At 39.3% G+C, this 15,384-nt stretch overlaps 1 protein-coding gene across 1 annotated transcript in view; it reads right to left on the reverse strand.

The window, feature by feature from the left end:
• The window catches only part of TENM1 (teneurin transmembrane protein 1), a 540,368-nt gene that overhangs the window by 268,586 nt on the left and 256,398 nt on the right, over positions 1–15,384 (reverse strand). The window contains exon 4 of the mRNA XM_027838584.1: positions 12,523–12,761. Within this exon, the coding sequence (XP_027694385.1) occupies positions 12,523–12,761 (239 nt within the window). The remainder of the gene's footprint in view (positions 1–12,522; positions 12,762–15,384) is intronic.

Raw genomic sequence — 15,384 nt, forward strand, 5'->3', positions numbered from 1 at the left:
TGGACTGACAATGAAGATAAGCAATGAATGGGGCCAATAAGTGAATAGCGGAAAAACAGAAGCTTGGATGGCATTTGGGAAGCCAAGCAAGGCTTTTAATGACCCTACGGCTTCTTCCTGAAATGGAAAAAACAATATTTAAAATACTAATGTCATGGAGGATGGTGAGTGTGCACAGCATACTTGGCTGACACACAATGCCCACATGAAGAGACAGGGGAGTCTGCCTCTAGAAAGGTGTGGTGACATGTAACAGAAGGGTCTGTGAAGAATAAAAATTGCAGGTCACTCAAAGAGCAATGTAGAGCTGCATGAGTATAAGTTATAGCATATTGCCAAAAAAGATATGCTTACAAAAAGTGGCATAAAAGACAACAAATTTAGGACAAGAAAAGGAGGTAAACAGGCCATGCAGCAGGAATGAGGGGTAACAGAGGGACAGCCTATATGTACCAACTGGTACCTGACATCAGGAGACTTAGAGGAAGGCGCAACATGGTGGGTGGACCAGCCTGTAGAGGATTTGTGGGAGGACATGGACAGAACATACTCAAGGTGAGAAGGCATGTATGGGCTACAAGCTGCACCGTGGAAGGAAAGCACCACAACAATGAGATCGCCTGATCTATTAAAAAAACTTAAGAAAGTTTTGATGGCAGCAATGGGGGGGGGGATGGAAGTGGTATATGGAAACACATTAGGACATTGGACCTCTGACAAGGAAAAAGGAAGGGACACCATGAGGGAAGATGAGGGGCACTAAAAACAAACTTTGTTTTCTTCCTGATGAATAACCCTGGCAATGTAATACAACGAATCTAACTGCCTCACGGTGGTGGTGAACACGCGACCTTAGTCTCATTGCTATTCTGCTCTAAAAGACCATATGTTACACTAGGAGCAAACTTACTGATTTTAATATCCCCACTTTTCATAGTCCCCTTTTCCTGGTTCCTTACTTGCTGCCACCACTAACCCCCCCCCCAAAAAAAAATAAAGAAAGAAAAAATTGTCTTAGCCAAAGAAGACAGAACTTGTCCAATTGAGAGTTTATACAGATTGGAGTCATAGTCTCAGATTTTTCTGGGTGGTTTCTGTTCTGAAATTTTATTAGTTCACTGTTTCCTTCTAGTCGAAAGACCTCTTTAAACCAATTCTTTCTTTGCCATTGGAATATATAGCCCATCTTTTTTTCTACCACTCTTAACCTTGACAGTCCTTTAAACTTTCAAGTTGGAAGGACCTGGTGTTTTATTGCTGCAGATATGTCCTTTGCCCAATGATGCTGAAGAGTATATAGCCTGGCAGCAGGGGAATTGGGGGTCAGTTTAGCTGGGGCCAGGACTTGATCAGAGAGGCCCCAAACAAACGAACAAACACACAGCAGCTTAGAAAGAGGTTAAAGATATTAATAGTTTGTTTGGGTTTTGTTCAGTTTCAGAACAGGTTGTGTTTTGAACATGACAAAGAAAAAGACTGACTTGGACCATCTGGCTGTAAAACACTCATGCAGCTTCTGGGCTGGTCAATCCAACTAGCACCAACTCAGCAGGAGCTGAGTTGTAGTGTTTGAGCCCGGAATTCTGGCAGGAAGTGAGACTGAGCAGTAAAGCTCACTGCAACAGAGCTAAAAGGATCCTCTGGGGTCAATCTACAGCCATCGACCTGTTACACATGCACTCAGACCAGTCTGACTCTCGAGCTCCAAGGATATCACAATTGCCAGGCTTTAGGGAAGGTGAGGTTATCATCACTCTAGACCTCAAAGGAAAAACCAACTCTTACCCCAAAGTTCCTACTCGATTTTCTAAGACGACAGCATTGAGAAGGGGAATAGATCTTAGAGATCACCTAATCCACCCTCTCACTTTACGGGTGAGGAAACTGAGATCCAGAGCAAGAAGAACTAGACAAACACAAAGTAACATCGTTAGAACTTGAAGCAGGTCTTCAGATTCTAAATCCAGGGCTCTTGTACTCATACCTAATTTTCTCACGGACTGCATCTCCCTTGCTTGCTGCTACTGTGGATAGGGCATAATATCACTTTATATTATATTTATAATATGATTTTCCTATAGTTTTATAATTTCACTAATTTCACAAAGTATTGTTAGATGTAATATGTACGAAATATGATATCTGGCATCATGTTATTTACTTATTTTCTATCAACATCTAATTAAAAGGTCAAAATCTCAGGGAATCTATACTCTTCCTTAAGTAAAGAGAAGAGACAAAATTAAATTCAGATTTTTGTCTATGATAAACAATGGGAATATTCTCTTTGTAAAGACCAGTAAACTGGCCCTCTGGGTAAACAAAACCTATGTCCTCTGCAATACATGGCTGAGCGGGTTAATCAGATACTGCCCAACCTCCATGCTATTTCACTATCTGCTAGACAAACATTTCTGCACTTGGCCTCCTCATCATGTTTTGTGCACCTCTGCTTATGTTAGTGCAACCAGGCTTTTGTGTCCTTATCATTTGCTCAGGACACAAAGCCTCTTTAATACAAAGAAAATGAACTGGGATCAAGAGTTCTTTAGAAAGCACTGGTCTCATTTATTTCCCATCTGTATATCTGGTTTGGAATTTCCTGCTGCCAGAGCCAACCTGGTAACCAGATATTTGTCAAATGCCACACTAGCTACGTCTCAAGGTAACTGACTAGATTAGAACATTGGGATGATGGATTCCTCTTGGACTGGGCCCATGAGGAGATAATATCACATGATAATGTAGTCTGACAGCAAAATTACAAGCTCTGACTGAACCTTAATATGTTTTTTGATCACAGAGCAAGCAGCCCAAGCCCTGTGGGAGATAGTCTTGAGAGGATGCGCCCCCTACCTCCAAAAGATGAGGTCCACTGAGAACCAGTATTTTTCTAACATGCTGCCATTTGCAAAAGTGCTTTACATCCATTTGACTCTGACAACAATCCCGTGAGGCGGGCAGTACCAGTATCATTTTGATTATTTTATAGCTAAATTGTAGCTAAAGAAACTAATGCTTGGAAACAGGGAGTGATTTGTCTGCAGTTACACAGCAAATACGTAGTGTGGTGAGGATGAGAACCCATTTCTCCTGACTCCAAGTCTGAGACTCCTTGCAATTAAGCTTCCAATGTAGGTCTTGCTAAAGCTGGGCTTTATAGTCATTGTGTTACTACAGAGGTCTAGGGTGGTGCCATTTCTGTAAGGTAAAGACATTCTCTGGTGTACTTTGAGATGGGCTCAGTGGGTAGTCAGTCAGTGACTGACCTCTTTCAAGCTTCCTACTGGGGCTGCTTGAAGCAACAATCACTTCCGCTGAAGAGGTGGGGGCGGGGGCTTGCTCCTGTTGTCCTAAACGTTGTTTTTTTTTTTTGTTCCACGAACCTTCTGATTCATAAGTCTTCACCACAAGATGTACCCTGGCAAGCTGCACTGAAGAGAACGGATAATGCCCGGGGGGCCCCCCAGGCACTGAAGGAATCCTCTAGATATGGTGAGGAAGACCGCGGGAGGCAAGGTAGATATTCTCTTAATGAGATGAGCACTGCCCATTTTGGCAGAGCCAGATGAACATTCTCAGATGGCCCCATTTTTACATCTTAAAATGGACAACATGCCATATGTTCTGAAGAAAGAAATCTTATTAAGGCCCATTCTTAATTGCCTTCAGAGTAAGTATGGCTTAACAGCTTAGGCAGTGTAAATTCAGAAATACAGCAACACGTGTGCATGTAGACATGTACAGAGACTGACTTGAACATGAGTAAAGCTTCTCCCATGTGTGAAATAATTCAGATTACTTAGAAGGAGGACTTAGAGACCTGGGGGAGACGTTGTCCCTATTCAGAAGATAAATTTTTGTAGGATAAAAGTCTCCTAAGCATCCTAAGCATCAAATAACCGAGTCTCTGAGTCCCTGGGCTGCTTTATAGCACCTTCAACATGGAACTTTAAAATTTTCAGAATTTCCCTCAACTTCTCCTGCCTATGCCTAGGATACTACTGGAAAGTACTTCAAGGAGATGCCAGCCTCGTCTTGAGCCAACAAAAAGTGCTCCTGATATTTAGTTCCTACCACTCATTACCTTGAGAAATTATCTCTCTTATCCAATACTCTCCATCCAGTGCATAGCTGTCTGAGTTTCCAGACCAAATAAGTACAGCATTTGCCTTTTGTGCAAATGCCTTCTTTCTAAGCAATGTGTACCAGCCATATTTTTGCAGCACAGTTATGGAGAACAGTAGGTTTTATCTTCAATTTAGAACTTGTATAAAGTGCTACTTTACAGAGGTAGTAAACTGAAGAGAATGTCCTGCCTCAAGAAGTGATGTGGTCTGAACATATAAACTGGCTCAAAAATATTTAGGTAAATTCATGGATCATAGATCTATAATGACAGTCTAGCTACACAGCCACTGAAATGGCAGATGCCCTCAGGGTGGTTGCTACGAAGTTGGTGAATTCATTAGGAGGTTGGAAAATGTACTAGCAAACGCCAGTACAATATAAAAACAGCCATCATTGTCAACAACGGGTCAGAGAGAGAGAATAGGGAAAAGTATTATGGAAGCATGAGACCAACTAGATAGAAAACAGCCAATTATGTAGGGTGGAATGATAACTGCAGTTCCTTAGCATCTTATTCTGACTCATTTTCAGAATAAAAACTTTCCAGCCAAAAAATGTTTCCCCAATATTTCAGACTACAAATGCTATAGTTTAGATATGGAAACCTGTGTGTTTAGTAGGCAGGGATTTGAAACTAATTATAGCATCAACACAATTTTTCAGATGGCTATTTGCAATGCAAATGGTAAATTCTCTGTGACTTAAGCTAAGCAGAATAAAGCAATGGATCCACTTGGACACGTGCATAAAACATTTAGGCTTTCAGAACTCTGCTTTCATTCAAAGGGAAACAAAACTGCTTGACCCTTGGGCAAGAGTTTGTTTAATCTACTTAACCCAGCCCAGAGTCAACATTTCATATGGTTTTGTTCAGCACATCTTTCTGCAAACAAGTAAGTTTATGCATATAGCCTATATCACATATAGTGGCAAGATTTTTCCTAGGTACTTCCAGGTCATTTACATTGCTAAAGTTGTGGCTGACCTAAACTCATTACTATTATTCTACCTGCAGAGCTGGTACAGTATTTTGACATATATCACCCATTTCCATCATTCCTTCCAAATAGTATTAAGAGTCTATAATCTAAGGGGAAACCTGAGTAGTTGCCAAGTAAAAAGTTTATCCACATAAAAATTCAGTTAGGATGCTGAGTCTGAGGCAAGCATCCTTCTCTACCCAGTCAGCTCACAGACACTGCAGACAAGAGCACTCTCCTGAGTTACTATCATCTCTTAGGCAAACTTCTAACTCCAGATAAATTCATGAATAAAGACATCAGCTCTCACTAGGGCATCATTGCTGATGCTCTTCTCAAGCTTTGATAAAGCACAATAACCTTGCCTTCTCTTCACATGTGCTCATCTGTCTTCTTGACTGCTACTTCATATGGTTTATTTGTAAATCCAAGCAAATGGGCTTCTGACTGGCAATGAAACGTCATTGTTGCCAAGATGTAGGAGAAGATGAAAATTAAGTACTTCTTTGTTCATTCCCATGGAAAATACCAATGATTTATGGTGAAATGATGACAATATATGTTCTATGATCTTTTCATAAAATCAGTATTCCACGTCTGATTTTAGGTGACAGAGTAGATACAGCGCTGGGCCTGGAGCCAGAAGACTCATCTTCTTGAGTTCAAATTTGACTTCAGACACTTACTGGCTCTGTGTCTCTGGGCAAGTCACTGAACTATGTTTGCCTCAGTTTCCTCATCTGTAAAATGAACTGGAGAAGGAAGTGGCAAACCACTCCAGTATCTCTGCCAAGAAAACCCCAAATGGGGTCACATAAAGAGTCGGATATGACTGAAAAGTGACTAACATCAGCAAATAACATGAACTAAAAAACTTATTCATGGGAACTTTTATTTTCACCAACCCTGAAAGGAACAATGGATATATGGGGAGATGGGGCTGGCTAAACATCTTGGCTCCAGTCCATCTGCTACTGGACTTCTGCTGCCTTAATGACAGCCATTTATGGAACCATAATACACAGAACAAATGCACAGAATTGATATTCTACTACTATCAATACAATTTCCCCTAGTGGACTGAAGGTAGTACAACACTCAGCTATTAGTATCTAAAGGTTATGTCAAATGAATAATAGAACAGAAGGGAACTGCAGAAGGGAATTTACATAGGTTAGAGAAGTGCTAAATAGTTCAGTGAAAGAGGCTGCTCTATTTATAGAAGAGCTGGAAAAAGGGAACTGAAAAAAAATGACAAATTTCACAGAGCTGGTAGGAGTCAAAAGTGAAATGGTTTCAAATTCTGAAATATGAGAAGTTTTGTTTCCAATCACAGCTATTTGAAAAATCTGACCATGTGATTGTTATTAAAGTGGCTTATCCACCATCTCAATGCTTATTTACTAATTCTCATTATACTTGAGCCACTTCGGGGGAGGGGGTCAGGAGGGAGAGGTGGAGTAGGATGTGGAACTTGGGGCAAGAGTTTAAGTGATTCGTTCAAAGCTACATTCTATACAGTTACTGACCAATCTGAGAATTAAGCCTATAATGCCTCTTCCTGGGCCACAATGTTTGCTGTTATTGTATTTTAACCATGCTGAATCAAGAGTACAGATATTTTGCCTGAGCTTTTGGCATGTCCAGCAATTTCAATGTAAATTATTAATATTATTATTATTATAACAATTCCTTTCTATCGATGAAACCAACTGGCTGCCTTTATTACTGAAATAACAATCTAGTAATATACAAAATTCAGCAAACATTTTTAAAGTATCTATTATAAGCACCAAGAGCTGTATTTTGAATGGCAGCTACTAAGAGAAAACTTAACCAGGGAATTATTTTTATATATAGACTGACAAGCAAGTTGGCTGTAAAGTTTACTACGTTTTGGGGACGGTCACTTATTTTTGTTTAAAACTTGAACGTTTCAATTTTTGCCACGAAAAGATTTACAAATACTGAATTGGTGCAAAGGAATTTATATGTCATCAACTTTGCCTTTAAATACAAGTTTAAAGAACATATCACCCAGGGGCGGTCCATGGATGCGTTTCACTGTGCCCATTTTCATTTGATAAATGATCAAACAACCAAATTTAACAAGTGTCAGTACAGGAAAAAGAAACTTGAAAGTAGTAGAAAAAAAGAAAGGGTCCAGTTTTAAATGTGATAGAGTCATAGTCTTAGCATAGTTCATTATGATGTGTGTTTCACTCTATTGAGAGAAGATAATTGTTCCATATGTTAAAAGATCCACATATCTATCCTATTCCTAATTATCAAAATATTAAATTTTCCAAAACTAGTAGTGCTCTGTGAAGTGTCTTTGGAGTGTATCGTGCTAATTTTTCCCCCATTAAGAATGCTTAATAAAAAATAAAAAAATAAAAAAGAATGCTTCATATAGAATGTAATGGAATACTATTGTGTTATAAGAAATGATGAGGAGGCAGAATTCAGGAAAATCTGGAAAGACTTATAAGAACTGATGCTAAGTGAAGTGAGCAGAACCAGGAGAACATTATATACAGTAACAACCATACTGTGGAATGACTGACTTTGATAGACTTATCTCTTCTTAGCAATACAAGGATCTAAGACAACTCCAAAAGACTCATGATGGAAAATGTTATCCACATCCAGAAAAAGAACTATGAAGTCTGAATGCAGATCGAAGCACATGATTTGGTCTTTTTTTTGTTGTTTCTTTCTCGTGGTTTCTCCCATTGGTTCTAATTCTTCTTTACAACATGACTAATGTGAAAATAGGCTTAATATGAATGTACATGAAGAGCCTATATCAAATTGCATGCCATCCTTGAATGGAGGGAGGGGAGGGATGGGTAGAAAATTTGGAATTCAGAATCTCATGGAAGTGAATATTGAAAACTAAAAATAAATAAATTAAAAGAAGAATGCTTCATATATAGACAATATACTGCATAGGTGTTACCCATGGCTCTGTCCTCTTTATTTCCATCTCTACACTTTGATTTGGAGACTCCCTCAGCTTCCAACCATTCAATTATCATCTTTATGGAGATGACTCTCAAAACTACATGTAGAGTCCTAATCTTTCTCCTGAATACCAGTCATACATTTTCAACTACCTGATGGAGTAAACTACTGGATGACTTATAGCCACCTCAAAGTCATTATGTCCCCAATACACTCATTGTCTTCCCACCACACCTGCCTTTCCTCCAAACTTTCTATTTCTGTAGACAGCAATACTATTTTCTCAGTCAGTCAGGTTCAAAACTTCTAAGTTATTCGTGACACTTTCTTTTCCCTCACCCTTCATGTCCTATCCACTGCAAAATCTTATTGCTTCCACCTTTACATCATTTCATGTATCTACTCCTTTATCTGCACTCACACAGTCAACACTCAATCCTAATTTTTTGCCTGGATTGCTGCAAGTGCCCCACCCTTTTCCTTTACCCAACTGTCCAGACAGGTGCCAAAATCATCTTACTAAGGCACCATTTGAACCAAATAACCTGCCCCCCCCCACACCCTGCTCAGAATCTTTCTCCTTCTTACCCATAGCAAAAACCACAAACTTTTTAGCTTGGAACTGAAGACCCTGGATGATCTGGCTCCCACATATTTTTCTGACCTGATTTTATACTATGCTGCTTCAAAAACTCTACATTCTAGCCATGTTTGACTGTTTCCTGAACTGAACACTATTTTCCACCTCTATGCATTTGCACAAGCCATCCCTCATCCCTAGAACACATTCCTCGTTCACCTCCACTTTTCAGAATTACTATCAGCCTTCAAAGCTCAGCTTGTGGACTGGCTCCTTCATAAAGCCTTCCCTAGTTGTTAGTGCCCTCCACAGCCTTGAGTTCTCTTGTACTATACACATTTGTCTACACATATTCCCCAGTTAAAACAGAAGCTCCTCGAGACTAGGTGCCAGTTTATTATTTGCCTTCATATCCTTACCACCTGGCATGGTGCCTGGCACAGAGTGGGTGCCTAACAAATGCTAGTTGAATTGAATTTAATAAAAAGTAGGAAAAGGCACAAAGTAACTCTCCATTATAAAAATTTCTGAGGAGAAGGTAGCCAGAAAATGAATATGCTTTGAAAACATCTACTCAAGATCACAGTCAGAATTTTCATATCACATCCCTATTTGTATCATGCTAATATCTTTACCGAGCACCTAGGTGGTGCTGCAATGGATAGAGCACTGGGCTTGGCATCAGAAAGACTTGTCTCCATGAGTTCAAATTCTGCCTCAGACCCTTACTGGCTGTGTGACCCTGGATAAGTTTGCCCTGTTTGCCTCAGTTTCCTCATCTGTAAAATGAGCTAGAGAAGGAAATGGCAAATCACTCCACTATTTTTGCCAAGAAAACCTCAAATGGGGTCGTGAAGAGTTGGACATGACTCAAAAAATGACTCAACAACGTTTTTATCATTTTATTCTTTTTGGAATTTAGTTTTAATACACATCATTCCCCAAACATGATCTCACTCTCTGATGCTGCAGGATACATGCAGACGGTAAAAGAATCAATGAGAAGTAAGAGGATGAAGTGGGAAGAGCACTAGACATGGATTCAGGAGACTTTGGGATTTGACTCTTACCTCAGATACTTATAACCATGTGACCTTGGGCAAGGAATTTGTTTTCCTGAGCTCTGTTTCCTAATCTATAAAATAGAGATACATTAATATTAAAGCTACCTACCTCACAGGATTGCTGTAAAGGAAGCACTTGAAAAACTTTTCTGAAAGGCCTAGACATATAGAAGCTAAAATTATTTATAAAATTAATTTTACTATATAAGCTATATTTTCTATAAAATGTATAATTTAAAATGCTTATCAATTTTGTTTATAGTTTCTGAGGAAAGTAATACTGTGCCAAGAAATAAAAATAAGATCTTTTAGCAATAATTTCTCAAATCATTTATATATATCTATTTTATAATAATTTTGATCATTACAGACTTAATTTTGATATTCAATCACCATTCATTAAAGATATTTTTGTCATATTTCACCATTAAAAGTGTGTCCTTTTCATGACCAAATATGACTTTCACATAAAAGTAACATCACCTATGAAAACACAAGCAGTTTCTATAGAGATAATGTAGCACAAGGGGGGAAATCCAAAATTTCATTTTTTATTGGAGAATTAACACGTACATTAACCATGCACTGAAAGGGTAGTTAGTCTGGGGTCACATGTCAGTTTTGGTAACTTATGATTATGACCAAAACATCTGATGATAATAGTAATAACAGAAGTAATGATAACGTCTCATTTTAGAAATATTGTGAGATATAATGATCCCACTTACGCAGAATTTCCAGAGAAAGTAAATTCTGCATATATATGGATGACCAGTTTTCAAAGAATGAGAATATAGTAACATGTCCTAAATATACTAAGTCTATCCTGAATACTATTCAGTTTTTCATTGAATATTCAGAAGGTACTTTATGATCTCCTAGTCACACAAGTGAGAGTTAGAACGGATGAAAGAAGGAAAAAAATATTTATTATATACAGAGCACTGTGCGAAGTGCTGGTGATACAAAAGCAAAAGCCAGGACCAGTTCCTGCCTTCAAGACATTTACATTGTAATACTACACATGGAGGGGAATGGTAGTCCCAGAGGAGTACTAGGGTTTAGAAAGTTATCAGGCTAAGTGACTGGAACCACAGAAGAGCAGACTGATAAACCCTTTCCAGAAGTAATAGTAGCATTGATTTGAATTTTGTTCACGAACTGTAGTAGGAGAGAGGAAGGGTAGGTATGTGGTTGTAAGGTGGGGAGAAAATGGCCAGTAGTATGGTGTGAAATAGTGGGCCCTAAGAGGTGCTTCCCTCTCAGAACAAGAGAATTCTAAAACAAAAAGGTTAAGTCCTCAGAGCATGTTTTTTTTTTTTGGGGGGGGGGGTTGTTTTTTTTTTTTTTGTCCTGGCAGCAATGCAATTTTGTGAAGATGCACCAGAGCAAAACAAAGCAAGACTGAAGCCTTCCTGAAATAGTAGGCCCTAAAGCAGTTCTTACCAATCTCATTCTAGGATTCCAGGTATCAAGTGGAATGATTCACATTATTACTCATTTATACCATGGAAACCAATGAGATGAACTGCACTGGTTATCTGGCTTCTGGAGAATTGTGAACTTATGTCAACAAGTGAAAAACCTGTGCTTTTGTCAATCACTTTCCCCACTGTCTGTAAAAGAATCTTGGAAAGCTGCCTGAGGCCTAGAAAGGTTAAAGGACTTCTCCTCATTCAAAGAACTAGTAAATGTCAGAGATGTCAGGGGCAGAATTTGAATCCAGGTCTTCAAGACTGCAAGGCCATCACTCCAGGCCATGACGCCTCTCTAAATGGTAATTTACTCAATTTAATTTATTACTTATAAGAAAAACTATGCACCCTTATTTACGTACATCTCAGTCTTACTGTTTTTTTATATTAGATACTACTGTCTAGATTTGGAAAGTGGCTAGACATGAAAGAAACAAAGCTCCTTGGGACAAAATGAAACAAACCAAGTCTTCTTCCCCAACAATTCCATTTGATCCAAGAATAATGCATCCTCACACATTTTAGAATTCCTCTAATACATGCTTCTTCAGTTAATTTACATTGGAGACTTCAGTACCATTCAAGCAAGGAAATTAATGTTTAGTCAAAATAAAATGCCATCCAGAAGATCACTAAGATTTGCTGTCAAATGACTGTGACTTTAATCAGGCAACTCAAAGATCAACTGCAAAATGCCTCCCTTCTGAAAAACAAAAGTCTATATCTAAGCACTTTCTCATTTTACCTTTCTAAGTTATTTATACTAAATCACCATCAAACTGTTGTATCACATACCTAGTGGAAAGGAGGACTTTTTTGCCCCAAAATAAACCTCAAATATAAAGAAATACAGAATTGTTTGGAAGAATTCATGCGGTGGAATTTCTAATGTTCTCCCAAAATGCATCATGAAGGGGAAAGGTGACTTTTAAAGAGGATTATTGCTTAAAGATCATTAAAAGAGCTACCCATATTTCTACAACTTTTAAGGAGAAAGGATAATAGCCTTTTAATTGAAAAGGAAATGGTTAACTCCAGTAGTCCTTGCAATCAACAAGGCTAAAATACTGGCTCAAAGTTTTTTTTTCAAACAACATTCCATACTATCTTCAGTTATACTAGGGGTTAAGAAGTACAAAAATAATTGGAAATACACTTATTTTTTACAATTACCAATTTAGGTTCTAATTTGGGGTTTCCAGAGTGGAGAGGACCCCCCTCTCCCATGCCCCACTTAATTTGACAGAATTGTGGAAAAGCGGTAACAAAGAAAGGCAGGAAGGCAAGAGCAGACGGGGACAAAGGCAGGGAGTGACTCTACTTACCAATCACATAGGCCAGCAGCACAGCCAGGGTCACAGTGATGGCAGTGGCGCTCAAGGCTGTGCACTTCCAGTTGCAGCACCTGTAAGGCTTGTTAAAAGTGAAGGCAGGTCTAGAAAATGTACTTCTAGGAAGTGGCCGCGGAGGTGGAGAGTAAACCGTGTTGGATGTTAAAGGGTAATTCTGACTGGCTGCACTGAAGATAGCTGAAGAGCCAGATCCATGTTTAAATAGGAAATGCCTGCCAAAAAAAAGAGGGAGAAAGAATTGTGCTGTAAAACACAAGATATATGCTTCAAGAACAGTAGCTCTCATGTCATTCCATTTCAATCAATCAATCAACATTTATTAAGAGCCACTACGTGCCAAGCATCGTGCTAAGCAGTAGTGATACAAAAAAGAGGCAAAAAGACAGTTCCTGCCCTCCAAGAGCTCGCGATCTATTGTGGAGACAACATGCAAGCAAATATATACCAAGCAAGTTATATACAGGATAAATAGGAATAATTAACTCAGGGAAAGCACTAGAATTCAGAGGGATCAGGAAAGGCTTCCTGTAAAAGATGGAATTTTAGTTGGGATTTACAGGAAGCCAAGGAAGTCAGTAGGTGGGATGGAGAAGGAAAAGTGTTCCACACAGGAGGAATGACAAGAGAAAACACCCAGAGTCAGGAGATGGAGTGTTGTGTTTGTGGAAAAGCAAGGAGGCCAGTGTTACTGGATCAAAGAGTACATGGTACAAAGAGGAATAAGGAATTTCCTTCATAGTGAGAGACACACAGAGAAAGAGACAGAGACAGACAGAGACAGAGATGGACAGAATGACAAATGGAGAGAAGAACAGAGTAAAGGAGAGGTGAGAGGAAGGGAAGAGAACATGAGGGGAGAGAGAGAAGTGAGGAAGAGGATGGGCTTATTATTATCTCCATTTAAGAAGAGGAAGAAATTGAGGTTCTGAGAGGAGAAGGGTCTCAGCCAGGATAAAAAGAGGGCCAGGATTAGAACTCAGGTCTCCAGTCTGTGCCTAATTATCTTTCTGCTCTACTCTCAAGTGTATGAATGCTATAGGAAACTCTGGGTTATTTGGCACACCATGGAAACAGGGTGTTCCTGTTAAGGACAACATCCAGCTCAAGTCATGAATTAGTTAATGCTGTCCCAGGACTTTCTCTCCTACAACTTTCAAGCATAGCAAGGAAGAAGGTCAAGGTTTTCCAGCCCCCTCATCACCCAGGTGATTTAATTTCTTTGTCTCTGGGAGTGAAGAGGAAAGTGGAAGATTACCTACCATTAAGCATTTGATATGAGATCTTCTCTAGCATTCCCTTTCATCAACTCTGCCTCTAATACAGTAAAAGCTATTTTATCTGGCATGTCACCATCTGAAAAGCTGTAGAAAGCTCTACTAATTCATGTCTTTAGTCAAGGAACTTCATTTGGGTTGAAGGGAGGCTAGATTCAGATACAGCCCTAGCTATCTGTTCTTCCTCTACCTCCTTCCCTAGTCCATCTTTCTCCAAGTCTCTGTTCTGGGCAACTTCTCTCCCTCTTCCCCTTCAATATATCTGACTCCTCTTTTGGCTTCTACTGCCTCTATACAAAAGACTTTTCAATGAAGCTCTCCATCCCAAACTCACCCATCTCCATTAAGAACCCTTCCCAGATTTCCAAATCCCTGTAGAAATTCTACCTCTGTCACATTCTACAAACACCTCAAGCTCAACTTTTGGAACTCATCTTGCCCTCAAAATCCACCTTTTTGCCTAGCTTACCTACTTGTTCCCCCCTACTTTCTCTTTTCATTTATTTTTTCAATTAATAATTCCCCCAAGCCCCTAATTTAAAAGAAAAAGAAAAGCCTTGAAACAAATATGTGTAGTCAAGCAAAACAATATCCCACAATGGCCACATCCAAAAATGTATGCCTCATTCTGAATAAATCACATGTTAGGAGGTAGGTAGCTTGTATGATCAGTAGTGCTCTGGCATCATGGTTAGATACTGCTTTGCTTAGAGTTAACGCTTCTTTCAAAGTTGTTTGTCTTTACAATATTTTTTTTCTGTTGACTGAGTCATGACTTTCTGATTCATTCCAGTTCAAAACAGGAATTATCTCTGAATCTCTATTCTCCCTCCAAAAACACATCCAGTCAATTTGTCTTTTCAATTCTATCTCCAAGATACCCCCCCCATCCTTAACCTCTGCTCCAATCACAAGGCAAATCACTTGAGTTCAATCAGATACTCATTGCCTCTCACCTACATTACAGTAATGTCTCCCTTCTTGGTCTCTTCACTCCAGTGTCATCCTCCTCTAATCCATCTTTAATACACAACTGCCAAAATAATTTTCCTAATGCATGGGTCTGACTACGTCATTCCCTTGCTCAAGCATTTTCAATGACTGTATATTACCTCAGTGACAAAATACAGACACCTCAAGCTGGCAGTTGAAGACCTCCACAAGCTGATTCCAACCTACCTTTCCAGTCTTATTTCATATTGCTCCTCTTTACACACTCTACATTCCAAAGTGGCCTACTAGCTACTAAGGGGGCCATCTCCAGTCATCCAGATCTGTATTTTGCAACTGGACCCAGATGGCTCCAGAGGAAAGAGTGAGGCTGGTGACTTTGCACAGCCCTCACGCACTTAAATCCAATTCACTTGAAAGTCATGGCATCACCTCCCTGATGTCATGGTCAATGAAGAACAAACAACTAGCTGGGAGTAGTAAGAGCTAGCCCACTGGGTACCTAACTGGTCAGTTCCAGTTGGGCAATGCAGCTCATTTGTTCGTTCATTTGTTTGTTCATTCATTCATTCATTCATTCATTCATTCATTCATTCTTTCCTTCCCTCCC

The sequence above is a fragment of the Vombatus ursinus genome, unplaced genomic scaffold (genome assembly GCF_900497805.2).
Source record: "Vombatus ursinus unplaced genomic scaffold, bare-nosed wombat genome assembly UNPS02004596.1, whole genome shotgun sequence".
Taxonomy (NCBI): Eukaryota; Metazoa; Chordata; class Mammalia; order Diprotodontia; family Vombatidae; genus Vombatus; species Vombatus ursinus.